Below are 26,661 nucleotides of genomic sequence, written 5' to 3'. Positions count from 1 at the left end.
GGCCCGCGTACCCCCAAAAAAAAAAAAAAAAATTAACGACCAAGAGTGAACCCTAATGTAAACTATGGTGCTGTATCAGTGTAGATTCATCATCATATGTAACAAGTGTACCACTCTGATGGGGGGTATTGATAATGGAGGAGGCTGTCCATGCATATGCGGGGCATATGGGAAATTTCTGTATTTTCTCAATTTTGCCGTGAACCTAAAACTGCTCTAAAAAAATAAAGTCTATTAAAATATATTTATATAATTAATGGAGGGACTTGGATATAAATTACTGTAAGTTTAACAATTTTATTAGAAAATGGTAAGATTTAATCAGGATATTAGGTTTGAAATTGTGATTTTACCTAAAATAACAATTTCGTCGTCGTGGCTTCGCGGTAGTGACTTTCTAACGCCTGGTGGGGTGATTGGGGCTCTTTCGGGGTCCCGCAACCAGTCCCTGCCAGTCGGCTTCGGCCCGCGGGGGAGAGCTCTGGCTGCTTGTTTCTGTGGGAGGAGGCGGGGCCGAAGTGGGCGGCGTGGGCGGGACCCCGCGGGAGCTCAGGCTGTTTTGTCTTTCTGCTGGAAGAGGAGGGCTAGAGTCTCTAAGGCGGTTCCTGGCCCTTTCCAACTCCGTTCTCACTCTTTGCTTCCGGCAGAGCGTCCTGGCCCACACAACCGAGGAGCTGAGGCCAGACAGACGGACGCACGGACAGACGACAGAGGACGCGCTGGCCGCTGCACCCCGCTGCCTCCCCCTTCTCCCTGCTGCCTGCACCTGGAGGATGAGCCCAGCCTTCAGGGCTATGGACGTGGAGCCCCGCGCCAAGGGCATCCTGCTGGAGCCCTTTGTCCACCAGGTCGGGGGGCACTCGTGCGTGCTCCGCTTCAACGAGACGACCCTGTGCAAGCCTCTGGTCCCGAGGGAGCACCAGTTCTACGAGACCCTCCCTGCGGAGATGCGCAAATTCACTCCCCAGTACAAAGGTGAGCCCCCAGCTGCTGTAGGGGTCGCCAGCGCCTGGCAAGGACATGCAAGGCGTCGCGGCCAAGGAAAGCCCAGGCAGCCATCCCCGGAGCCCTCACTCCTCCCACTCACTCTGTGTTTTCCCTCCTCCTCCTCTTGGCCCTCCGCCCAGCACCTCACACCCTCAGTTTTCAAGTCCCGGTAAGATTGCTCAATTCTGTTTTGTTTTGTGGGTTTGTTTTGAGTTTATTTTTGGTGGAAGTGTAGTTGTGTTTTATGTTCAGGTGTCTCTTTATCTCGGTAACCCATAGTCCCCCATGAGGAGACATCCGGGGAAGACTTTGGGAGGATTTTACCCAGAATACTTGCCGCCTGCTTTTTGTCCTCCAGGAAACCAGAAGCCCTGTTGATTAGGTAGGCTGGGAGCAGAGTTGAGTCAGATGGAATGCAGGAGTGGGAGGCTTGTGCTGATTAGCTGAAGCCCTTTGCTATTACGGAATGTCCCCGAAATGGCTATATTACGGCAACCCTTTAATTCACATGTGGTGACTCTTTCTTCCTTTTTATAATGCATTTTGGTGGGGGTGGGGGGGAATCAGCAGCCAACAGCATGGTGTGGTCTTTCCTGGGGAGGGCGGAGATCCTTTGTAAATCAGGAAGAATCCATTAAGGAAATTAATTTTAAAGTTGCATTACCTGGTTATGCAAAAGACTCTTGAACAACTTGGGTTCTTCTGGAACTGTTGAAACATGCTCTTTGAAGACAGAATGTACTGGGCATCTCTCTTTGTACTCTGAATATGCATGTGTGTTGCGGTCGGGGTGGGGGAGTTGGGGGCCCTCACTTGGTCCTTCTCTGTTGTTTTTTCCAGGACAAAGCCAAAGGCCCCTTGTTAGCTGGCTGCCCCGCCCCCATTTTTTTCCCTGGTTCTTTTCCCATGGCCACAGGAAAATGTGGTCCCCTGAATTCCCCACCCCGGCTCCTCTGCGCCCAGAGCCAGGTACCACCTCAGAAGTGTCGTCTCTCTGAGCACGCATTCCCCTGCAGCAAGGACTGAGCAAATTGAGTGATCCCAGGCCACAGAGGCCTGGGAGGAAAGGTGTTCAGCCAGTCGGCGTCGGCACCTGCTGAAACACTTTCACCTGACAGCCCCCTCCTCAAAGACTGTCTAATTACACGTGGCAGGTTCTAGAGACTCGGGGAAAGCTGCTTTCAAGGCCACTACGCGTCTGTGCTCCCAGCCCAACCCTATTTGCCTTGTGTTCATTTTGTTCTTTTGTGACATGAGACTGCAAAGACCAATAAAGCAATATATTCAAGAAGGGCAAAAGGCTTGGGGTGCCCAGTGGGGGGGCACTGCAAGAAGCCTTTGCTAGGGTGTCTTTTGTGCTGTGTGGTTTGTTTCGTTTGCTCCTTTATTTTGTTTTGCTTGCCCAGTCTTCCCTTACCATTGGATGCTTCTTACCCCTCAGGCAAATCTCTGTTCAGGCTCTGCTTTAAAGCAAGCCTCAAGGCTGTTGGAGTTTCTGTTTAGGGCCTTAAAAATTCCCACAAGATATAAAGAGCAAATGTTTTTACGTCTCTCTTAGGATTAGAAGAATTACATAAAAATTAATAAACATTTTCAATGATGGAAAAATGTGTCTTGTAATTCTTTGGCTCTTGCCTTGTTGAGTGCATCAGAGAGGAAGACTCTCGGCCATGTTTGCTCCTTAATTGCTTGTCTTGTATGGTGTCATCTTTTCTAGATGTTTTGATATTTGTTAGGTTTGCAGATGAGTTTGGGGCCTCTGGCAACATAGAGACTAAGGAACAGGGTAAGAAAAAAATAAACGTTACAATCATGTTATTTGTAACACATCTTCCTGTGGAATTAAAAGTCCTCTCTGTTCCTCACCCTTCTTCCAGGTGTGGTATCTGTGCGCTTTGAAGAAGATGAAGACAGGAACTTGTGTTTAATAGCATATCCATTAAAAGGGGACCACGGAACTATGGACAGTGTAGATAACTCAGACTGTGAACCAAAAAGTAAGCTACTAAGGTGGACAAACAAAAAACATCACGTCCTAGAAACAGAAAAGATCCCTAAGGACTGGGTGCGCCAGCACCGGAAGGAGGAGAAGATGAAGAGGTGGGTATAGACTGAGAGGAGACTGAGCTCCGTGGGAGAGGAGGGATCTCAGTTACAGCCCAGTCCCCTAGGGCTAAGGACTCACACTATGGACTTATTAGTAGGTACCTCGTCACTCAGTGGTCAGTTCCCACATGGTGTGCCCAGCTTCTCTTTAATTGCCTCTGAGTTATATCATGCTATTTCGGGTAAAACAACTGTAGTGGCAGCTGTAAAAAAGTTTCAGTCACTCACTCCTCCTGCATCTGCCCTGTGCCAGGCCCTATGTGGCATCCTGGGGATGTAGCAGTGACCCAGACAGAAGCCATCCCATCACCTCAGGTTGTTCACTGATAGTGGGAGACAGAATGGTCAGTTGGGCATCCCCAAATCTTGGGGATCCCCGTAGGCAGAGCGCTCCAAGTGCCACACCTTGGCAGAGCTTGTGAAAAGATAAATTATATATATATTAAAAACGTAGCTAAGTAAGTTGACTTATTCTCATGGAATTTCAGTCTCCAGCATTCTGAGTCAGGGAACCTGGATGTTCCAGAAGCCAGGGGGTGTACTACCTAGAAGAAGAGGGCAGTGAAGGCTGCCTTGCAGGGTGCGGGCTGGAGGCAGAGGTTGTTCTTTCATCGAAGGTTTTCCTTACTGTAGAAAAACAACTGTAGAAAAACAGCGAGCTGACCCCCCCCCCCCCTTTTTTTAAAATCAGCTGTCTTGGGACTTCTCTGGAGGTTCAGTGGTTAAGACTCCGCACTCCCGATGCACAGGGCATGGGTTCGATCCCTGGTTGGGGAACTAAGATTCTGCATGCTGCACAGCCTAAAACATTTTTTAAAAAGAAAATAAATAAATAAAGATTAAAGTTTCTAAATCAATCAATCAACTGTCGAGGTATAATATACTATGGTAAATGAAGTGTTTACTGTGTGCACTAAAACAACCACCACATCAAGGTATGAAACTTCCTATCACTCCAGAAAGTTCCTTCATGCCTTTTTGCCCCTGAGTTTTGATAAGACATTATGATTTATTGGCTCCTTGTCTCTTTATAGCCATAAGTTAGAAGAAGAATTTGAGTGGCTGAAGAAATCTGAAGTCTTGTACTACAGTGTAGAGAAAAAGGGGAATGTCAGTTCCCAGCTTAAACACTACAACCCTTGGAGCATGAAGTGTCACCAGCAACAGTTACAGAGAATGAAGGAGAATGCAAAACATCGGAACCAGTACAGTATCCTTTGTTCATAGGGCATCTCTGCCTTGGGGAGAAGGGAGGGCAAGTGAGAGGAGACCCTATGAGCTTGCAGAGAGAAATTGAATTTTTTTTTAGTCATGGTTGTGCTAGGACACCCTAGGTGGTAACTGTGGGCATATATTACTTCCCTCGGGGCCAAAGGCTGGTCTGGGAGTGCAGGTGCTGGGGAGGGAGTCTGATGGGTTCCTGGGGGTCAGGGGCACCTCATGGAGGGACCAACCTGCACCCGGGGGGCTTTAGCCTGGAGTGCAAGGACCTGGTTCGTGTTTTCAGACTCCTACAGAAGTCCCCAAATAGTGCTTAACTGCCAGGGTCTGCGGTGGGGTAGGACTGACCTTTCAGTCTGGTTCACCAGGTTAGCACGTGAAGAAAACACAGGGTCCTTTCTTTTTTTTGGAGTAGGGAACCTGGATGTACCAGATAGAATAATGCATTGAACCTCATACCAGTCACCAAGGTTCAGCAGTTGGTTAACCCAGTCATGTCAGTCTCCTGTCATGACTGTCTCTATACACCCAGCAGCCCCCAGCTGGACACTCTCTGAAGCAAGTGTCAGATATTTCATTTCATCTATATACACCTCAGCATGTATCTCTGAAAGATAAAGGTATTTTAAAACATTAATACCATTATTACTCCTTGAAAAGTGGACAGTAATTCCTTACTATCAAGTATCTAATTTGTGACCCCATTTTCCTAATTGTCTCATAAATATTTTTGTTGATGATTTGCTTGAATGGGGATCCAAATGAGGTTCACACATTGCATTTGGTTGAAATGTTTAAGTCTTTTAAAATACCCTTTCTGGTTTTTCTTCTTGGAAATTTCTTGTCAAAGAAACTGGGTCTTCTAGAGTTTCCCACCATCTGGATTATACTGATTACATCCTGTGGTGTCTTTTACACGTTACTCTTTCCCCTCTGTTTCCATTGAGTTGATAATTTTATCTACAAGCTTGATCAGATTCAGGTTCAGTTTTGGGGGGGTGGGGGCAAGAATCTCTCAGAGATGGTATTGTAGCTGTCCATCGGGAAGCGAGGTGTTTTGTTGTCTTTCTCTTTTGTATTGCAGTTGCCTTAGAGCCATTTTTTCATTAGGTGATTTTCTAATTTTGTCATTCCTTTTTCATTCATTAGCTGGAATCCTTCTGTAAAGAGAAACTCTTCCTCATCAACTATATGCTTATCCTGAGGTATAGTTCATATAGGAAAGGCAGGTTAAGAGTTTATTTTCCTTTGTTTACTAGATTTAGACTAAAGAGATGGTTTCTTAACACCCTCCAAAGGTGACCAGTGAGGTTTTCAGCATTGTTATGAACCCATGAATTTAAACATATTTGACGTGTTTTAGTCCATTGCAGTTATCTTTACTGATGCTCAAATTGTCCCATGCTTGGCAAGTGGGAGCCTTTCAAAATAGGCTCCTGAGTCATTTTGACACAATCACAGTAGTCTCTGATGGCTGTCTTTCCCATATGAAGAACTGGTACAGACTCGTGTATATTTCATATTCCAGATGTGAATTCAGTCATTCTTCTACACCAGGGGTTGCAAACTTTTTCAGTAAATGGCCAGTGAATATTTTAAGCTTTGCAGGCCATACACTGACTGCATCACAACTCTGCCATTTGTACCCTGAAAGCAGCCATAGATGATAATGTAAATGAATGAATGTGGCTGTATCCCAATAAAACTCTATTTATGGTCACTGAGATTTGAATTTCATTCAATTTTCGTGTGTCATGAAGTATTACATACATTTTTTTTTTAATTCTTATTTTTACTATGATTTTTTTAACATCTTTATTGGAGTATAATTGCTTTACAATGGTGTGTTAGTTTCTGCTTTATAACAGTGAATCAGCTATACATATACATATATCCCCATATCTCCTCTCTCTTGCATCTCCCTCCCACTCTCCCTGTCCCACCCCATACAGTTTTTGACCTCTTAGAAATATAAGAATAGGGCTTCCCTGGTGGTGCAGTGGTTAAGAATCCGCCTGACAATGCAGGGGACATGGGTTCAAGCCCTGGTCCAGGAAGGTCCCGCATGCCACGGAGCAACTAAGCCCGTGCGCTACAACTACTGAGCCTGTGCTCTAGAGCCCAGGAGCCGCAACTACCAAAGCCCACGCACCTAGAGCCCATGCTCCGCAACAAGAGAAGCTACTGCAGTGAGAAGCTGGTGCACCACAACGAAAAGTAGCCCCCACTAGCCACAACTAGAGAAAGCCTGCGCACAGCAACAAAGACCCAACACAGCCATAAATAAATAAGTGAATGAATGAATGAATAAAAAAATATATAAGGGCTTCCCTGGTGGCGCAGTGGTTGCGAATCCACCTGCCGATGCAGGGGACACGGGTTCGTGCCCCGGTCTGGGAAGATCCCACATGCCGCGGAGCGGCTAGGCCCGTGAGCCATGGCCACTGAGCCTGCGCGTCCGGAGCCTGTGCTCCGCAACGGGAGAGGCCCACGTACCGCGCGCGCGCGCGCACACACACACACACACACACACACACACACACATACATATGTAAGAACCAATGGACCTCCCTGGTGGCACAGTGGTTAAAAATCTGCCTGCCAATGCAGGGGGCACGGGTTTGAGCCCTGGTCCGCGAAGATGCCACATAGCACAGAGCAACTAAGCCCGTGCACCACAACTACTGAGCCTGTGGTCTAGAGCCTGTGAGGCACAACTACTGAGCCCTCGTGCCACAACGACTAAAGCCCATGCGCCTAAGAGCCTGTGCTCTGCAACAAGAGAAGCCACTGCAATGAGAAGCCCACGTGCCGCAACAAAGAGTAGCCCCCGCTTGCCACAACTAGAGAAAGCCTGCACGCAGCAGCAAAGACCCAACACAGCCAAAAAAAAAAAAAGTAAGAACCATTCATTCCTAGCTTATAGGTTATACAACAGTGAGTGAGCAGGGGGTGATAGTTCACTGGCCCTGCTCTAGAAGCACTGGTCTGGGCACTAGGGGAGCTCATACATCCGGTCATTGTTTCTAGATCTTTTCAGTGCCCACATCTGGGAAATACATATTTATTTTAAAGAGAAAACTTTTCATGAGTTCATACTGATATTTCTAGTTCATATTTAAGACTAGGATTTACTGAATTTATTTGATGTTCTGTTTGTAATTTAGGACATTTCTATTTTTGTTTTGCTATTTGTGTCACTTTTTTAAAAAATATATTTATTTATTTATGGATGCTTTGGGTCTTAGTTGCAGCACATGGGATCTTCATTGCGGCACGTGGGATCTTTTAGTTGCAGCATGTGGGATCTTTTTAGTTGTGGCGTGCGAACCCTTAGTTGCCGCATGTGGGATCTAGTTCCCTGACCGGGGATCGAACCTGGGCCCCCTGCATTGGGAGTGCAGAGTCTTAGCCACTGGACCACCGGGGAAGTCCCTAGGACAGTATGTTTTGGACCATGGTCCCACATCTTGCTGAGTTCAGGGAATGATGTGTGTGTCTCCCAGGCTGTTCTCAGGCCAGTTCCCTGACAAGAATTGAAGGTGTCTTTCAGCCTTCTAGCCTGGGCTGCCTGCATGGGAGATATAGCAGGATCTCTGGGGCACTGTGTGCAGGCCTTGTACCCTGGGAATGCCAAGGCCCCGTGGAGCAGCACCTTTTCATTAGAGGGGCATTGTCCTTAACCACTCAGAATTTATCTTACTGGAGAACCTGACTTCCCGTTATGAGGTGCCTTGTGTCCTGGACCTCAAGATGGGTACGCGCCAGCATGGTGATGATGCTTCAGAGGAGAAGGCAGCCAACCAGATCCGCAAATGCCAGCAGAGCACGTCTGCAGTCATTGGTGTGCGCGTGTGTGGCATGCAGGTGAGAGGAGTGCAGGTGCGTGGTGTGGGCTGGCTGGGGCATCCAGGAGCTGCCATTCTCCCACCGTGGCGTAGTCCCGTTTTCTCAAAAGATTCCAGATTTGAATGAACCTGTCACTTTCTGGTTAGAAAAGGAAGCATGCTTGCATGGGTAATCGTCTCTGGGGCTGCCCTGGTTGGCTGAGTCCAGAGGCTGTGGACAGGAGGGGGAGAAAGGCAAAAAAGTTAGGCCCTCTCCACCAACACATACACTGAGCAGGGGGCTGGTGATGGAACCCAGGTCAGAGGGCTGTATCCTGAGTGGGTGTTGATTGGCAAGGACAGTGTCTCTTGTGATACTTAACAAATTAAAGGATCTGATCCAGGACTGTCATATCGCTGCCACTCCCCAGGGTCTAGGCCCTGAGATGGCTGTCAGCACCTCACCTGCTGGTCTCCCTCCCACAGGTATACCAGGCAGGCAGTGGGCAGCTCATGTTCATGAACAAGTACCACGGCCGGAAGCTGTCCGTGCAGGGCTTCAAGGAGGCACTTTTCCAGTTTTTCCACAACGGGCGGTACCTGCGCCGCGAGCTCCTGGGCCCTGTGCTTAGGAAGCTGACTGAACTCAAGTCCGTGTTGGAGCGACAAGAATCCTACCGCTTCTACTCAAGCTCCCTGCTGGTCATTTATGATGGCAAGGAGCGGCCTGAAGTGGCCCTGGACTCAGATGCTGAAGACTTGGAGGACCTGTCAGAGGAGTCAGCCGACGAGTCGGCTGGTGCCTATGCCTACAAGCCCATCGGCACCAGCTCGGTGGACGTGCGCATGATCGATTTCGCACACACCACTTGCAGGCTGTATGGTGAGGACAGTGTGGTACACGAGGGCCAGGATGCTGGCTATATCTTTGGGCTCCAGAGCCTGATAGACATTGTTACAGAGATAAGTGAGGAAAGTGGGGAGTGAGCTTGCTGGCTGCAGCAGTACCTGAGAGACTCTCTGTGTCCCAGGCACAGCTGTGCTGCGTCGGGGAGGAGGCCAGTATGGCCAGGCGGTGGCCCTTGCAGCCTGGAGCTGATGGGCAGAGGCCTCTATGAGTCCCAGCCTGAGCCAGCCCCAACCGCTCTCGGAGTCTTTATTTATTTTAACTCTCTCTTCAACATTCCACATTTGATGATGCAGATACCTCTTTCTTCCCTGAGTGTAAATGTTCTAATACAAATCTTTTTGTTAATTGTACACAGTGCTGCTGTCGTTCTTGCCCAAGGATAGGCAGCCAGCCCCCCTCCCAAACCTCAGAAACATCACATATGCCATGACCTCCACCCTGGCCCAGCAATATATTCCTTCAAGTGACCCCATCCCATGGACCCTAAAGTCACCATAGCCTCTTGGCTTAGTCCTCAGTCCCTTAACCGAGCACCCACACACATAACCATAAATGGGTCCCTCTGGGATCTGTGCTGGTCTGTCCCAGCACCCCTTATGCAGAGAACTACACTTGACTGTTGATACAGGTCTTTCCCTGCCCTCATGTAGCTTAAGCCAAAGTTGGGCAGCAGGTGTGCCAAACCTTGGGTCCAGCTCCTGTGCCACTGGTAGCAGCTAATTGGCTGGACATTGTGATGTCAGACATCCTGGAGTCAATACTGGGGCCTCAGGTAGCCACCAGGCTTTGGTCTGTTGGCAGCCATTGGCTCTGTGGTCAAGGTCTTAGGAGGTCCCAGAAGGTGGGTGGCTTGATGGGAGGGGTTGTTCTGAGCAGTGTGGTCCTCTTGGCCACACCACCTGTCACCACTCCTACGCAGCCCTGGACCCCACTGCAACCACGCTAGTGTCATCTTTCATGTGGCTCCAGCCAGGGCAGCCCCTAAGAGAGCTACTTGTGCTCTGTGCTAGGACGGTTTCAGGGAGAGGTGTGGCAAGAGGTCTTGAACTGCAGACCCAGACACCAGGGAGAAGGACACAGAACCAGTGCTAAGAAGGTAGGGTCTAGATGTCCAGTTTTAGCAGCCCCACCCCTTGCCTTGCCTGAACCTCCTAGCACCTCCTCTCCAAGGTCCACTATGCCTGTATCCACTACGTCCAAAAACAGGCCAACTGCATACACTGGCCTGGTTGTGCCTACAGCCCCTTCTCCCTGGGCCCAGGCTTCCAGAGGGGAATGTGGCTGGAGCAGCCCCGGACAGAAATGGGAGGTCCCCAGGACCCTTAGGATCTCTCCCCGGGGTTTCCCCCTTCCCTCCTAGGACTTCAAAGACCTCCCCAAGTGAGGGCTGACCGGAAGGTGGGCCAAACAAGCTCTTAAGGCCACATGGTGCCCCACTCCCCATCCTCCACCAGCCCTTCTGTCTACTCTCAGAAGGAAGCATGAGAAATAAGATAACCTGGAGTTGTAAGTCCCCAAAGACAACAGAACAGAGTGATGTGATAGCGATTGATAGGGGTGGGAGCCTGCGGACTTTATACTGTGAGGAAGGGAAGTGTGTCCCAGGCAGAGGAAACTATGCAAAGACCCACGTTACAGAGGACGAGAGAAGCTAGTAGCCGAAAAGAGGAGGTGGGGTGGGGAGCAAGGATGGGAGGACTTTGGACAGAGAAATGGCCCCCCGTGGGTTTTGTTTTTACCGTCCCTCCCTCACTCTTGCTCCCCGTTGCCCACCACTGGGGCGGTAAGCGGGGTCAGGAGGCCTAGAGACACGGAGCAGACCCGGGCCCCGCGGGCGCCTCCAAGTGTCTCAAGATCCAACAACGGGACTACCCTCACGGGGTCGCTGTCCTTATGTTAGTAGGTCAGGTCCCACTCCCCGGGGGTGGCAAGGACGCATGGGACTGTCAGCATCGGACAGAGGCTCTGTCTTTGGGCTGCGGGCGGAGCGCTCCTTCGGGAAGTCGGATGGGCCGCAGCACTAGGGCTTGGGCGGGTAAAGGGAGTGGAGGGCCGGGCGGGAAAGCTGGGTCTGGGGCTCTAGGTAGGGTGCTGGGGCAGGGAGTCGGGAGCTTGGAGACGCAGAAGTCCACGGAAGGGGCGGAAAGGGCAGCGGGTTCTCGCAGGCCGCGCCGGGCCGCGCAGCCTGTGGACACTAGGGGGCGCCGCGCTTCTGCGCAGGAGCCGACACATCCTGGGGCGGGGCTGCGGCGGGCGGGCGCGCGCGCGCGCACGCGCCGTGTGTCACGGGGCAGGGCGAGCGCGGTGAGGCGCTCCCGGCCTGGCGTCCCGGTTTCGCAGAGCCTGCTGTCTCTCCTGCCCCGGCCCGACTCACCCTCATGTACCGCGCGCTGTACGCGTTCCGCTCGGCGGAGCCCAACGCGCTGGCGTTCGCCGCGGGCGAGACCTTCCTGGTTCTGGAGCGCAGCAGCGCGCACTGGTGGCTGGCGGCGCGGGCGCGCAGTGGCGAGACGGGCTACGTGCCGCCCGCCTACCTGCGCCGCCTGCAGGTGAGTGTGCCCCTCCCCGGCCCGGCCTCAGCCGCCCCCTTGACTGAGCTCCAACATAGGCTCGCAGGACAGACCCCGGCACCCCAGGCCCGCCGGGACCTCCAGCAGATAAGGAGTTTGAGAACCTGACCGTGAAACCCCAGGAGAACTGGGACCCTAAGAGCCCGTGCCCCAACCCAAGACCAGGGCCTTGACAGCCAACTCTGAGGACTCAGATCTACCAAAAGCCCAACTCTGGGACTGAGACTCCTCGGGATCCCAGAGCCATTGGGCCCCAACATCTGAACCTCCATCCGAATACAATTCAAGAGTCAGTCCTGAGATTCCAGCACACCAAATTCTGAGCAGTTCCCCAGATCATTGAGACCCCAGAATTAATTGGCCCCTTCTCTGGATCACCAGGATCCCACACTTTTGCCTCCTTTTCCTCAGCTTCCACCACTGAGACCCGGGCAACCCTGGACACTGCCTGTTTCCTCACCATCTTCCATGCCTTTACACCCCCTCTCCCATTTGGACCTGAGAGCCATGGACACCCCCCTCCCCTAAATGACCCCCCAAGCCCTGAGACCTCAGTATCTTTTACTCTCCTGTACTCAGTCACCCCCTAAGCCTTTCCTAAGACACCTTCGTCAGTTCACTTTGAACCAGGGATCCCAGGCCCTGCTGACACTCCCTGGCACTACTCTCTTTCACAAGCCTCAGGCCCTGACTTTTCAGACTTCCTTTCTCTGAAGATGAGGGAGCTCCATCCCTCCTTGGCCCCCAGCCTGGGGTGGGGGCTGCTCCCATTGCAAGGAAGTGAGACCTCCCCATGGCGTCCCCGGTCTGGCTTTGGCCCCATTTCCTTCCAGTGGAGTCTGCAGCCCCAGTTCCTGTTTCCCCAAGAATAGTCCTGGTATGGGGGCTGGGATGTGTTGTCTCCAGCTGGTCTATTCTGATCACAGGGGGAAGGAGGGCCTGGAGCCTCCAGGTCTGCCCTGTGCCAGACACCCCCGCCCCATCCTAGTCCATAGCCTTTAGGAAACATCCTGTCCCAGCCCAGTTCAGGACAGAAATAACAGGATAAATTTGGAGATGTCATCTGGTCTTACCAGAGGGGATGGGCCCTGGTCCCTAAACCCTTGGCCTCATGGCATCTAGGAGTGTCTGGGTAAGAGTGAGAGCCCTGGACACCAGGGCTACTGGGTCCAGGGTGAGCATGTCAGACCCAGCCTCTCCGGAGCTGGGAGCTTGTTGGAGGCCTCTGAGGAAAGTCCTGCCTCTTACCCGAGGGCCCAAGAGGCCCCTCCCCTGCCTGGGCCACTGGGGCTGGGTGTTTGGGGAGGGCAGAGAGGCTACCATCTTGTCTATCTGTTGGTTTCTTGCTGCATATCTCCCTCTGCCTTCGTCTCCGTGGCTCTCTCTGTATCTCGGTGTCATTCTGACTCTCCGCTTGTGTGTGTTTCTTCCTCTGACTCTCTTCCCTTCTCTGTCTCCAAATCTCAATTTCTTTCTGCGTGTCTCCCTCTGCTTCTCTTTCTCTCTCTCTCTCTCTCTCTCTCTCCCTCCCTCTCTCTCTCTCTCCATCTTTCTTGCTTTCTGTGTATCATCTGTCTTTCTCTGTCCCCCTTTCTGTCTGCTGTCTCCTGCACTCTGACACGCCCCGCACTACCTGGAGGGCTTTGTTGACCTCTGAGTCCATCTATCTGTCCCCATCAGAGAAGCTTCTCAAACCCACTCTGGTGTGATGTCACCTTAGTTCTGAGGCTCCTATGTCTGATGGACCACGTGTGCCAGGGGCAGCGAAGGGTGGGAGTGGCTGGTCCCACAGCTGCCACCCCCTACTCTGTACCCCATGCCAGCCAGGCTGGGTAGATTGGACCCCTGAGTTGCTGCGGATGGCAACACAGAATCTGGGGCAGGGGCCAGGTCCTGTGCTCATGTCTGTCTTTTGCCACAGACACAGAACTGCTGCTTCCCAGTGCAGGTCTGGAGGATTCCTGGAATAGCTTGAGGGGATGGGGGCTGGCAGCAGGGGTGGAGAGAGGAGATCCCTTTGGCCTGTCCTCAGCTACCAGGGCCTGCAGAAGGCTCTCTGAGGACAGGGCCGTCCTGGAGTGTGACCTTGGTTTTGTGAAGGATCAGCAAGATCCAGAGTGATTTGTTAAGACTTCCAGACACTAGAGGCTCCCTGCTTGGCATCTCAGCCTGGCATCTGAGCCAAGCCTGGGGATAGACTAAGTGTGTACTCCTGGCCTCAAACTGAGGGTCCATGGGCTGTGGTATTGCTCTAGACCCCAGGTTTTCAGTGACATCTTAGCTGAGAGCCTCACTGTGAGGTAAAATCCTGCACGGGGGCCCAATATATAAAGCAGCAGCATGGGCCCTCCCCGTGGCCCAGCTCCCTGAGTGACGCAGTTTGAGAAGCCCATTTCATATTCTAGTTCAGCTTGCTGTGTTCACATCTGGCATTACAGGCTTCAGCTGTAGTGGTCCTTTGTCTGCCCCGGGCTCCATCCTGGGCTGGCTCTGGGCTCAGTACCTCACTTGGCCCCCAGGCCTAACTGCCCACCCCTGCCCCCACAGGGCCTGGAGCAGGATGTCCTCCAAGCCATTGACAGGGCCATTGAGGCTGTGCACAATGCAGCCATGCGGGATGGTGGCAAGTACAGCCTGGAGCAGCGCGGGATCCTCCAGTGAGTGGGGCGGGAGAACCGCCCAGTAAGCACTGTGGGGTGGGGTCCTTCAGTGAGTACTGGGGACGCCAGAGAGCAGTGTTGGTAGTGCAGAGTGGGGTGGAGCATGAGGGCAGTGGGAGGTTGGGGAGCCTGGGCTAGGGTGGGCCGCATCCCACGAGGAGCATGTGAGGACTTCGGGAGTCGTAAGGTAACTCCCCCAATAACCTCCCTGCCCCTCCCTCAGGAAGCTGATCCACCACCGGAAAGAGACCCTGTCCCACAGAGGCCCCTCAGCCCCCAACCCTGCAGCTATGACGCCGTCCACCAGTGACCACCACCTGGATGCTGCTGCTGCCGCCAGGCAGCCCAACGGGGTGTGTAGAGCTGGATTCGAGCGGCAGCACAGCCTGCCCAGTTCTGAGTATCTTGGGGCAGATGGAGGCCTCTACCAGGTACATGGTGAGAACATCCTGGGAAAGGGAGGTGGGTGGAGCTTAAGGCTTTGTCCAGAGGCGCCAGGGGTCCACTGGGGTCAGCGATGCCGCCCGGAACCATAGTCCTGCCCATGCCAAGCTCAGGGCGCTAGCCAGGTCGTACCCTCAGATCCCACTTCTGTCCTCCCAGATCCCACCACAGCCTCGCCGAGCAGCACCCGCCACGCCACCCCCACCTGTGAAGCGCCGAGACCGCGAGGCCCTACTGGCCTCCGGGAGTGGTGAGAAGGAGGGGTTGGGGGACTCGGGGGGCACCCTGTACTTGGAATGGTTACTCTGCCTATGTCAGGGAACTGGGGGTTCCAGGTTTGGGGGGACGACAGGGCACGTGTCGGGGCAGTTGGGGGTTCTGGGCTTGGTGGGAGGGTCTGGCATAGGAACTAGGCCCTGTACTGGGGGGCGGGGGCTCTGGGCTTGGAGGGGTTGGGGCCCCCAGGGGGCTGCCCTAGCACAGCATTCCCTCTCTGCCCACAGGCGGCCGCAACACCACACCCTCTGGGGGCAGTTCTGTGTCCAGCGGCTCCTCTGTCAGCAGCACCTCCCTTGACACACTCTATACCGGCTCCAGCTCATCGGAGCCAGGCCCCAGCTGCTCACCCACACCCCCACCTGTGCCCCGCCGAGGCACGCATACCACTGTGTCCCAAGCTCAGCCCCCTCCCTCCAAGGTGCTAAACTCGGAGCCCCCTACAGAGGAGGTAGCAGTTGATACAGCCCCAGCCCCTGATGAGCTGGAAGCCCTGGGTGCACTGAGCCTGGGGACCACAGAAGAGAAGGCGCTGGCTGAGACTGCTGTGCCCAGGACCATTGGGGCAGAGCTGATGGAGCTCGTGCGGAGGAACACCGGCCTGAGCCACGAGCTGTGCCGAGTGGCCATTGGCGTCGTGGTGGGTCACATCCAGGCCTCAGTGCCGGCCAGCTCACCTATCATGGAGCAGGTCCTCCTCTCACTGGTAGAGGGCAAGGTGAGGGTGGGCAACAGGGCCAGGGGCCTCCCCATCCTGGGGCCGCCCTACAGCCCCTGCCCCTTCCCCACCCTCACACTGTGTCCAGCCTTTACCTGACAGGTCTTTGTTGAGCTCTAGCTCTTGGCTTCCTTGTGCTGGGTACTGGGGACATTCGGGCTGATCCCTGAAGGAGAAAGGGAGGAAGAGTATTCCAGGCAGAGGCTCAGGCTGGACGAGGGCCATGAGGCAGGACCGAGCTTGGCTCACAGGAAGAAGTGGAACAAGGCCAGCATGGCTGGAACACAGGGGGTGAGGGAGGGAGCAAGTGGTGTGGTTGGAGGTGAGACCTGGGGCAGGTGATAGATGAGACAGCCGTGGGTGGCCAGGAGTTCTCTCAGGCTGCAGGGAAGGAATGGACATAAGGCATGAGAGAGGGCAGTGTCATGCTGGCCTTGGCAGTGGAGAGCAGTGGGTGCTTCGAGAGCTATGATGGAGGCCTGAGTGCTGACTGAGATGTGAATGAGGTGTGTGTGGATCATGGGCGGGTGGGATCCTTTGCCAAGGTTGGGGCACTGGTCAGGGAGCAGGATTGGGGGGCATGAGTCAAGTCTACACGGTGGGGGCCAGATGGGCCAGAGGTCTCTCCTTAGGGCTCCATGGCTCCTGCAGCTCTGGTTTGGGGTGTGGAGAGCAGTGAGTCAGTGGGCTTGCCTGTGCTGGGACACTGGATCAAGAGGAACATGGCAGGTGGGTAGATGACAGGCCTGTCCCACTTTGTGTAGAATCAGGGGGTGGAGTCTCAGTCACATTCAGGCGGTGAGGAGTTGGTGGCCTTCCTCATGGAGGATGTTTATCCAGGTCTGGGACAGGAGGCAAGTTGTTGGAGAACACCCCATGGATGTGTCTCATGCAGAATCCTGTCCCAGACGGTTGTTAAGACTTGGGGGCAGTGGAATTACTTGGGGAGGGGGTATAGAACTGGATCAGTGCCCTTGGCGGCCTCGATGTTGGGGGATGGGCTGTGGGAGCAGGTCTTTTGTGGGAGCTTGATGGGAGCAGCGGGGAGGAGGGAAGAGAACTGGGGGCTGGTCCCCTCACCCTTCCTGCGACGACGCTGGCTCCAGGCAGCTCTGGTAGGTGAGGCTGGGGCCCCCTGCCTGACACTGGCCTGGAGCTCATGCCATGACCTCAGAGTCTAGGTTGAACTCCAGGCCTTGTGGGCCTCCTGGAGATGGTGTGGGGCAAGTGTGCTGAGCCAGACCTCTTCCTCCAGGACCTGAGCACTGCCCTGCCCTCAGGGCAGGTCTGCCACGACCAGCAGCGGCTGGAGGTGATCTTTGCAGACCTGGCCCGGCGGAAGGATGACGCCCAGCAGCGCAGCTGGGCCCTGTATGAGGACGAGGGTGTCATCCGCTGCTACCTGGAGGAGCTGCTGCACATTCTGGTGCGGGCTGGGTGCCCCCAGGTGTCCCCCACCCCTGCCCCATCCCTCCCCAGTGCTCGGGAGTCTCCCCTACTCATCCTCAGCTCACTCACATGTGGCCACCTTACACTGAGTGACTCCATCACACTTCGTCCTCCCCACAGACGGATGCAGACCCTGAAGTTTGCAAGAAAATGTGCAAGAGGAATGAGTTCGAGTCTGTCCTGGCCTTGGTGGCCTATTACCAAATGGTGTGTGGGAAACAGAGGGGAGGGGGCACAGAGGGACCTGGGTAGAGGTGGGGGTTCCAGGCATTGAGCACACAGGGTCCCCTGCCAGGAGCACCGGGTGTCACTGCGGCTGCTGCTCCTCAAATGCTTCGGCGCCATGTGCAGCCTGGACGCAGCCATCATCTCCACACTAGTGTCATCTGTGCTGCCTGTGGAGCTGGCGCGGGACATGCAGACAGACACGCAGGGTGAGTGAGGGGCAGCTTCCTGCCAGCTGGGGAGGTTCCCGCCATCTGGGGGAATCTGACCGCCTGCTTTGCTCCCCCGCAGACCATCAGAAACTCTGTTACTCCGCCCTCATTCTGGCCATGGTCTTCTCCATGGGGGAGGCAGTGCCCTATGCACACTATGGTAAGAAGGCAGGTCACTGACCAGCGGACCACAGGGAGCCCACAGCCCGCTGGAGGTGGGGCCCATGGCCCAAGGGGCTGGGCACCCACTGACTGTAGTCTGACTGAATGTCTCCAGGGCTCACAGAAACCCAGGGAGGCTGGGCGGTGTGGCGGTGTGTGACGGGGGGCGGGCTGCAGACTTCCACGTGCCCCTCTCCCAGAGCACCTGGGCACACCCTTCGCCCAGTTCCTGCTGAGCATCGTTGAGGACGGGCTGCCCTTGGACACCACCGAGCAACTGCCGGATCTCTGCATGAATCTACTTCTGGCTCTCAATTTGCACCTGCCAGGTGGGGGCAGGGCCTGACGGGGGTGGCTGACTCACCATAGAGGGGAGGAGGGGGACTCTCCAGACTTAGCACCTGTGCTGTTGTCTACCTCCGTGTCCTTCCTCAGCCCCTGACCAGAACTTCATCATGGCCGCTCTGAGCAAACACGCCAATGTCAAGATCTTCTCCGAGAAGCTACTGTTGCTCCTGAACAGAGGGGGTGAGGGCCCAGGAATCTGTGTGGGGCCCCTTCGATGTCCTGTGACTCCATGACTCCTGTAACTCGCTGGGGTGACTCTGGGCCCCCTCAAGGACTGCCCTGACCCCCTCTTCCCCCTGCCTTCTAGATGACCCCGTGCGCATCTTTAAGCATGAACCTCAGCCACCACACTCTGTCCTCAAGTTCCTGCAGGACGTGTTCGCCAGCCCCGCTACAGCTGCCATCTTCTACCACACGGATATGATGGCGCTCATCGACATCACCGTGCGGCACATCGCGGACCTGTCGCCTGGAGATAAGGTGCCTGGGGATGGCAGCTGTGTAGAAACTAACAAAAGGGGGGCACCTGACACTGAATGGAGACTAGGGCGAGGGGCACTGCTGGAGCCGGGTAAGTGTGGGAGGCCGCTCAACCATGACAGGTGTGCCAAGACCCAAGGGAGCCCGCCATGAGGTGATCGGGGGTGGGCTATCTGAAGAAAGCAGGAGTGGAGGGAGTGGTGGGAGGTGAGGAGGAGGAAGTAGAGTTTACACAAAGCCTTGGAGGCTGTGGCGGGAGGTTGTCACCCCTTCTCAGGGGCAGGGGAAGTGATCTGATTACCATCCTGAATGAAACGGAAACTGAAAGCACAGCAGAAGCGGGAGGCTGGTGAGGAGGCGGCTGCAGCTGTCCACGTGGCACGAATAGGCTGGGAGAGGAGGTCAGGCCGGGGTGTGTTGGAGGTGAGTTGGCAGGGCTTGCTGCTGGATTGGTCTGGAGCAACCAGGTGGATGAAGTGCCGATTGCTCAGGTGGGGAAGAACCTTTGAATAGAGTTGTGTTTTGATGTGTCAAGACTGAGAAGATACCTGTTGGACATCCAGGTACAGAGGACCTGGGGTGTGAGTTGGGACTGGAAAGAGACACTTTGGAGTTGGCTGTGCATAGATGTGCTGGGAAGCCTGTGACAGTGCGGTCACCTAGGGTGTGGGATGGATGGGACAGAGGGAAGCCCAGGCCTCAGCCCAGGGCACAGTCGGGGCACATAGGGAGACACCCAGGAGGAAAACCAAGAGAGCAGGAGCCCAAAGCCACGTGTATGGAGGAGGAGGGGGATGAGCTGTCTCCACAGTTAGGAGCCCGAGTGAGATGAGGCCTGAGAATGAGCCATGGGATTCGCCACATGGAGATGAGGCGTGATTCACAAGCAGCGTCCATGGACTGGAGGGAAGAGAGTCCGAGTGGGAAGTTGAAGAGAGGATTTGAAGTTGGAGGGGAGTAGAAAGGGGGAAGATGGGAGCAGTGAATGGAGACAACCTTCGTGTGTTTTTAAGTGAAGGGGAGCAGAAAAAGGTGGGGGATCACCGGAGGGAGACATGGGGTCAGGGAAAGTCTTTTAAAGGTGGGAGATGCTGGTGCATGTCTGAGTCAGAGGGAATGATCCAGCACGCCAGTCATGGAGAAACGGCTGATGTGTCGGGAGAGTCAGCCGCTGCGGGTGTCAAGTAGGTCAGGCAGCAGGGGAGGGTCCAGGCCCCCCTGGAGGGAAGGCCTCTGGCAGGAGCCAGGACAGTTCATTCACTGGGGATAGGTGAGGTGTGGGTGCCGGGGGAAGACCAGGCGTTTCTGAAAGTCTGCTTGTTTTCTGCATGAAGCACAAAGCCAACTGATCGGGCAGTTTAGGTTTGGAAAATGGAGAGAAGGTGGGCAGTGGTCCTTTCAGGAACAGTGAACGTGGCAGGGGTGCCAGGCAGTGAGGTTTGTGGTGGGGAATGCCGTTCAAGCCTGCACAAGACTCTAATTGTCTGCTGCTTAGCTTCTAGGATTTGATTGGCAGGTGCTTTTTGGTCTGACCAGGGTTGGGAGTTAGCAGGGTGATGCTGCCTAAAGAAGGTTTGAGTATTGACTCCTCTAATCAGAGGTAAAGAGAGAAATGAGGAATGGTGAGGGGAGCAAATGGAGGAAAAAGTGCTGGCGCCAGGTCAATGGATCAGGGTCTCAGTGAGGATAAGGAGCAGCTGGGGTGTCAGATTGGAGTGGTTCTTGGAGCCGTTAAAGCCAGAGGTGCTGGGAGGGTGGGTTGGCAGGGGGTGTTGGAGATGGATTCAGGGCACACGTAGAAGGCAAGACAGCCGGGTCTTACTGGGACGGATTGGATTCGGGGTGTGGGGAGAAAGGAACCGGAGGGGACACGTGCAGTTTTGGCTTGAGCACTTGAATGGACAGCAGTGCTCTTTATTAAAATAAAGAACACAAGAAAGCCTTCAGCTTTGGGCAGATGGGGAAGATCACGAGTTTGATGGTTGTTATGTGAGTTTGAGTTCTCTCTGAGATAGGCAGGAGGTGACAAGTGGGCAGTTGGATTTTCTCATCTGCAGCTCACCGGAGAGTCTCTGCAAGAGGTTTGAGTGGGGGTCACTATTTGAAGCTGTGGGTGTGAATGAGATCTTCCAGAGTGAGAGGATAGAGTGAGAAGCAGAGGGCCTCCAACAGACAGACAGCAGCCCCACAGGGGCCCAGCATTACAGGAGGGATGGGGGCTCGCTGCTTCCCCTCACCACCTCTCTGAGGCAGGACTTCCCTGGGCCAGCCGCGTTCTGGGACTGTGTGTGTCTCCGATGATTTATTTATTCACTTACTTATTCAATGACTATCAAAGGCCAGTTCTGTGCCAGGTCCACTCTGGGTGCTGGGGATGCAACCCTGATCTTCAGTGGTGTGAGGTGGTCCACAGCCCTGGGGTCCGTGTGGCTGCCAGGAGGCAGTAGTGGCCTGTCCCTGTCTGGTGGCAGTCTCAGTGCCTCCCTGGGGTCCCTGAGCTTGCCTGGTCTCCCCACAGCTTCGCATGGAGTACCTCTCCCTGATGCACGCTGTGATCCGCTCCACACCCTACCTACAGCACCGCCACCGGCTCCCCGACCTGCAGGCCACACTGCGACGCATCCTAACCGAGGAGGAAGCCTCGCCCCAGTGTCAGATGGACCGCATGATTGTCCAAGAGATGTGCAAGGAATTCCCGGTGCTGGGCGAGGCCCCCAGCTAGCACCTTCTTTTCCTCCCTTCCCTGCAGCCCTGGGTAGGGTGCAGGGGACTCGGAGGCTTGGCCCTAAGAATGTTTTGCACTGACAGTGTGAGGGGAGGTGATGGTGGAAGGGACCTAAGCAGGGGCCCCCACCTGAAATAGAGCTAATGAGAGGGGCCAAGCGCAGGATTAGGGACCACGCGCTGGGAGCTATGCTGGGGCAGGGGGAGTGTGAACTGAAGCCCCTCCATCTCCCGCTGGGCTGCCTCTTCAGCATGCCTCCCCACCCCATACACACGCACACTCAGAGTCCTGCTGCTGCTCCAGGCTGGGCCAGAGCCCTCAAACCCCACGCCCACCTGGTCTGTGTCCTGGGCTTCAGCAAGCCGTGTCCCTGGGGTGAGAGGAGGCACCTTCCGCCAGCTCCGTTCTTTGCCTTAGCTTCGCAGTGAGTGCTGCTCATGTGCTCTGTCTCCCCAGCCGCCACCCCGTGGGGGTCTCTGCCCCTCACTCCAACCCCCAGAGGTCTTGGCCAAGCTGCTTCTTTGAAAGCAGAGTCTTAGAGACAGGCCATCCACCCTGGAGCCTCACAGAATGAGGTGATGGCACTGATAAAGCCAATGACAGAATCTATTTTCTCTGTAAAAACGTAGACCGAAAAGCCATGTGTATTTTCCTGTGTGCTGCAGCTCAGCTTGGAAATAAATCACAGGCATCTGGAAACAGGCTTCCCTGTATGATCCTGAGTGGTGGTGGGAGAGGATGGTCAGGGGCACTGGGGCCTCAGGACCTCGTCACTAGCTTGCCCTGTCCTCTCCAGCCTGAGGAGGTGATGGTCCCTAACAGGCCTCTCCATCGAGGTCCCTTGAGCCCTGTTCCAGCCTCTCTTCCCTGGGTTCCCACTTCTCCTGGGCCACAGCCACAGCCACTGAGAGCCCCATGGTCCATTTGCAGGTGACTGCCCCTCCAGGCTTCACTTACATCTTTCTTTGCCTTGAATGCCGTGTCTGTCTCCCCTGTTGAAACCCTATATCCTTTACACCTGTTCTCAAATGAAGCGGCTCCTATCCAAGCCCTGGCCTCCCTGAACTCTTAGGGCTGCCCAACTGTTTCCCTTCCTTATTTGTCTTCCTCTGGATCCAGCGAGGTTCCCTCATTTTGCAGCCTTAGCGGAGATTTGGTAATTACAGTAGGACAAAAAGAATATCTCAACAAGTGTGGGGTTAGTTGTGCACTGTTTGAGGGGAATCAGAGGCCAACGTTGGGCAAAAAACTTTTTCCTCGTGGGCTCCCCAGTTAACTAAGGCTGTCACCATAAGTTGGGGAAGAGAGTCAGAACCTGTAGGCAGATACCAGGCAGCAGTGGTTTCCATCAGTTCATTACCCAAGATGATTCTCATCAGATTCCGCACATCCAGAATCACTGATGCTGTGACTTCTTGCCACGACTTTTCCTTTCTTAATGGGGTGCTGGAGGCAGAGGGCTCTTACTCTCTCAGCAGAACGGAATACGGCAAGAAGCCCAGCAAGGCCAGTCCAAGGGTGGGGTCCCAGGGAAACAGGTCCATGGGAGCAAAGCATAGGAGGCCAGCAGGGAGATGTCCTTCCTGACCTGTTGACTCTTCCAGAAGTTTAAGTGCACAGGCTCACCTGGACCTGAGGAGGAGCTGACACACTTGTCTGCAAGAAAGCTCTGTGTGGTACAACCTGGTCACTTCATCCTGGAGGCCTCTGCCTCCCTTCCACAGACGGAATCAACAACACTGACTTTCAGGTACAGCTCCTTTCTCATTGGAGTGCTGAAGGTGGAGAACCATGGTTCTCCTCCTGAGAGCGAATAACTCAGTGATAAGCACAGGTCCTCAGGAAGCTGAGGCAGGAACATTTGATAGCCTCTGTGCCTTGCTCTGTTTGCTGTTAGGCTGCACACACTGCCCTCGTGGGAAAAGCAGGGCAGTGCTATGCCATCTGTCCTAGTGCTGGCCCCCGTGAGAAACGAAGTGCAGCCCCGTGGCTGGAAGATCAGAGCCCCTGCCCACTTCTGTGTGATTGTCCAAGGGACCCTTGCATGTGTTTGTAAGGAGACACTCAGAAGGGCCAGGACTCCAGGACCGTCAATAAACACCTTGATGGTGTCTCACCGCACAGAATTAAAGCTACCAAGGACAATGACTAGCCAGAGAATTCCTCAGGGAAGGAACTGTCTGAGAGAATACCTCTGACTGCTTGGAAGGATGGTAGACGTGGATGTGGTTAGGCAGGGGAAAGGGCAAAGAGAGGGAAAACTAAGGCACTCAAAGAAGGGAGTGACAGGGTGGGGCTGAGGAAAACTCAAATTTTGAGGGGCAGTGAGGGCTGAGCGTTTGGGCCAACCTCTGGGCTAGAAGTGGGTCCCTACAGGTGTGGTACCATGTCTGTGGGACATGTCTGAGTACAACATGCTACACGTGCATAAGGCAACTCCAGGGTAAGGGGTTGGGTGAAGACCACCTGCCTGCTCAGTCCCCAAAAGATACAGACTGAGGCTCCAAGTATGTGAGGATAACCTTTTCTTTTTCTCTCTTATTTAATGGAAGAATAACATACTATGAAAGCTACAGTATGCAAAGAGTACAGCTAATGAATTATGACAGAAGATGCTAATGTAGTCACCACCCAGTGTCACTAGTTCCCAAAGCCCACTGTACACCCCTCTCAATCACCAACTCCTTCCTTCTCCCCAGACCTCTTCCCTAGAGGTAATTACTGATAAGTTTTGCCTGTTTTTGAACTTTATATAAATAGAGTCATATAGACACTGGCTTCTTCACTCACCAAGTTTTTGAGGTTTGTCTATTGTCATAGTATGTGGTTGCAGTTTGTTCATTCCCAGTGTCGTGTGGGTTACACCCTCATTTATTTATCCACAGTTAACGACTGTGGATAAATTTCAGTTTCCAATTTTTGTCTATTACGAATCGCGCTGTCAGGAGCACTGTTGTACATATCTTCTTGTTGCTCATATGCCTTGCACCAGGAGGTATATCCTCAAGAGTGGAATTACAGGGTCACAGGCAGAAACTGCCAAATAGTTTCCCAAAGTAGTTGTACCAGTGTGCTCTCCTCCACTGGTGCCTGAGTTCCAACTGCTCTACATCTTTCCCAAAACCTGGTGTTGTCAGTCATTTTCATTTTAGTCATTCTGGTGCAGTATAGTAGTATTTACTTTTACACTTGCGTTTCCCTGACGACTAAAGAGGTTGAGCACCTTTTCATTAGTTCACTGGCTATTTGGATCTTCTCTTGTGAAGCACCTGTTCACATCTCTTGCACATTCATCAACTGGGTTGTCTATCTTTTGTTGGTTTGTAGTATGTATTCAGGATATGAGTCCTTGGGTTGTATATCTTACAGTATCTTCTCCCATTCTTAACATCTTTTGATGAAAGAAAGTTCTTAATTGTAATGTAATCCAATTTTTCAGTGTTTTCCTTTATGGTTAGTACATTTTGTATCCTATTTTAAAAATATATATTTGCGGACTTCCCTGGTGGCGCTCCCCCCCCCCAAAAAAAAAAATATATATATATATATATATATATTTGCTTAAAGTCATGAAGAACTTCTGTGTTCTCTTCTAAAAGCTGCATTGTCTTTCCTTTCATATTCACATGTCAAACCTGGAATTGATTATGAAGGTAGTATGAAGTAGGGGTCTCGTGTAATTTTTTTCTGCATGGATGTCCAATCAACCCAGCACCATTTATTGGAAAGCCCATCCTTTGTGTTGGCTCTTAAGAGCCACCCTTGTCAAAATTCAAGTCTCCACACATCTTTAGACCCCTCTCTGGATTTTGTTCCATTCATCTGTCTATTCCTGCACCAGCACCATACAGTCTTGGTTTCTGTAGCTGTAGCTTTCTTGATCTCCTATAGACGAAGCTGTTCTCCTACTTGGGTTTTCTTCGGACTGTCTTGGGTATTCCTGGCCCTCGTACGTTTTAGAATCCAGTTTGTCAGTTTACACACACACCACACACACACACACACACACTACACAGTATCTGCTGGGATTTCTATCGGAGTTGCATTGAATCCATTCTTTGGGAAGAATTAGCATGTGTGCAATACAGGCATACCTCATTTTGTTGCACTTCACAGATAAACTGCATCTGTTACAAATTGAAAGGTGTTGAAGGTTTGTGGCAAACCCTGTGTCAAGCAAGTCTAATTGTTGCCAATTTTCCAACAGCATTTGCTCACTTCATGTCTCTGTGTCACATTTTGGTAATTCTCATAATACTTCAGACTTTATCATTATTATATTTGTTATGATGATCTGTGATCAGTGATCTTTAATGTTGTTTTTCTTTTATTTTTGGCCACGCCATGCAGCATGCGGGATCTTAGTTGCCCCACCAGGGATCGAACCCGTACCCCCTGCAGTGGAAGTGCTGAGTCCTAACCACTGGACCACCAGGGAATTCCCTGGTGTTACTTTTCAAAAAGATTACAACTCACTGAAGGCTCAGGCGATGGTTAGCATTTTTTAGCAATAAGGTATTTTTTAAAAAATTTTGTGGTCCCTCCACCTTTTTAGGTTTTGATTTTCTCTTTTTTAAAAAATATTTATTTATTTATTTGGTTGCACTGGGTCTTAGTTGCAGCAGGTGGGCTCCTTAGTTGTGGCTCATGGGCTCCTTAATTGCGGCAGGCAACCTCCTTAGTTGTGGCATGTGAACTCTTAGTTGCCGCACGCATGTGGGATCTAGTTCCCTGGCCAGGGATCGACCCCAGCCCCCTTGCATTGGGAGCACAGAGTCTTAACCACTGCGCCACCAGGGAAGTCCCAGCAATAAGGTATTTTAATTAAGGTATGTGCATTTTTTTAGGCATAATGCTGTTATTGCACACTTAATAGACTCTAGTCTAAACATAACTTTTATATGCCCTGGGAAACCAGAAAATTTGTGTAACTCACTTTATTGTGATATTTGCTTTATTGCGGTGGTCTGAAACTGAACCCACAGTATCTCCGAGGTATGCCTGTATTTAATCTTTCAGTCTTTGAACATAGTTTTCCACTCCATTTATGTCTTTATTTCTCTCAATAATGTTTTTTTCTTCCAGTGTTTCTTGAGATATAATTGACATATAGCACTATATAGGTTTAAGGTATACAGCCTAATGATTTGACTTACATACATCATGAAATGATTATCGCAGTGTTTAGTGTCAATAATGTTTTATTGTGTGTGTGTATGTGTGTGTGAAGAGTCATTGCACATACTTCATTATATTTATTCTAGCATTTTACCTTACATGATGCTACTGTAAATCACATCATGAAAAAAATTTTTCTCACTTGTTGATATATAGAAATTAC

General features: G+C 52.7%; 2 protein-coding genes across 4 annotated transcripts in view; both read left to right on the top strand.

Moving 5' to 3' along the window:
- The window catches only part of IP6K2 (inositol hexakisphosphate kinase 2), a 28,789-nt gene extending 19,388 nt beyond the window's left edge, over positions 1 to 9,401 (top strand). For both annotated transcript variants that reach the window (XM_024751428.1, XM_024751429.1), the window contains exons 2-6: positions 648 to 975; positions 2,865 to 3,087; positions 4,128 to 4,303; positions 8,006 to 8,181; positions 8,628 to 9,401. In XM_024751428.1, the coding sequence (XP_024607196.1) occupies positions 774 to 975; positions 2,865 to 3,087; positions 4,128 to 4,303; positions 8,006 to 8,181; positions 8,628 to 9,128 (1,278 nt within the window). In that variant the 5' untranslated portion in view covers positions 648 to 773 and the 3' untranslated portion in view covers positions 9,129 to 9,401. The remainder of the gene's footprint in view (positions 1 to 647; positions 976 to 2,864; positions 3,088 to 4,127; positions 4,304 to 8,005; positions 8,182 to 8,627) is intronic.
- A 1,945-nt stretch (positions 9,402 to 11,346) lies between these two features.
- Positions 11,347 to 22,021, top strand: NCKIPSD (NCK interacting protein with SH3 domain). 2 transcript variants are annotated; one of them, XM_024751427.1, is made up of 13 exons: positions 11,347 to 11,600; positions 14,169 to 14,278; positions 14,505 to 14,712; positions 14,885 to 14,975; positions 15,229 to 15,641; positions 16,975 to 17,145; positions 17,289 to 17,375; positions 17,464 to 17,602; positions 17,685 to 17,765; positions 17,968 to 18,096; positions 18,203 to 18,295; positions 18,423 to 18,595; positions 21,114 to 22,021. In XM_024751427.1, the coding sequence occupies exons 1-13, from the start codon at positions 11,430 to 11,432 to the stop codon at positions 21,315 to 21,317; spliced, it is 2,070 nt and encodes a 689-aa protein (XP_024607195.1). In that variant the 5' UTR covers positions 11,347 to 11,429; the 3' UTR covers positions 21,318 to 22,021. The 2 variants fall into 2 exon arrangements, with proteins under 2 accessions (XP_024607195.1, XP_024607194.1); XM_024751426.1 differs by having other exon boundaries at positions 15,229 to 15,719.
- Positions 22,022 to 26,661: the final 4,640 nt, after the last annotated feature.

This window comes from Neophocaena asiaeorientalis, unplaced genomic scaffold, assembly GCF_003031525.2.
Source record: "Neophocaena asiaeorientalis asiaeorientalis breed wild unplaced genomic scaffold, Neophocaena_asiaeorientalis_V1.1 scaffold221, whole genome shotgun sequence".
Classification (NCBI taxonomy): domain Eukaryota; kingdom Metazoa; phylum Chordata; class Mammalia; order Artiodactyla; family Phocoenidae; genus Neophocaena; species Neophocaena asiaeorientalis.
This window is presented reverse-complemented; position numbering and strand designations above follow the sequence as displayed.

Coding starts and splice junctions, on each gene's coding strand:
- NCKIPSD (XM_024751426.1), top strand. CDS start 11,430: ATGTACCGCGCGCTGTACGCGTTCCGCTCGGCGGAGCCCAACGCGCTG. Junction 14,976..15,228: donor CCTACTGGCCTCCGGGAGTG/GTGAGAAGGAGG, acceptor CTCTGCCCACAG/GCGGCCGCAACACCACACCC. Junction 18,296..18,422: donor GTTGCTCCTGAACAGAGGGG/GTGAGGGCCCAG, acceptor CCTGCCTTCTAG/ATGACCCCGTGCGCATCTTT.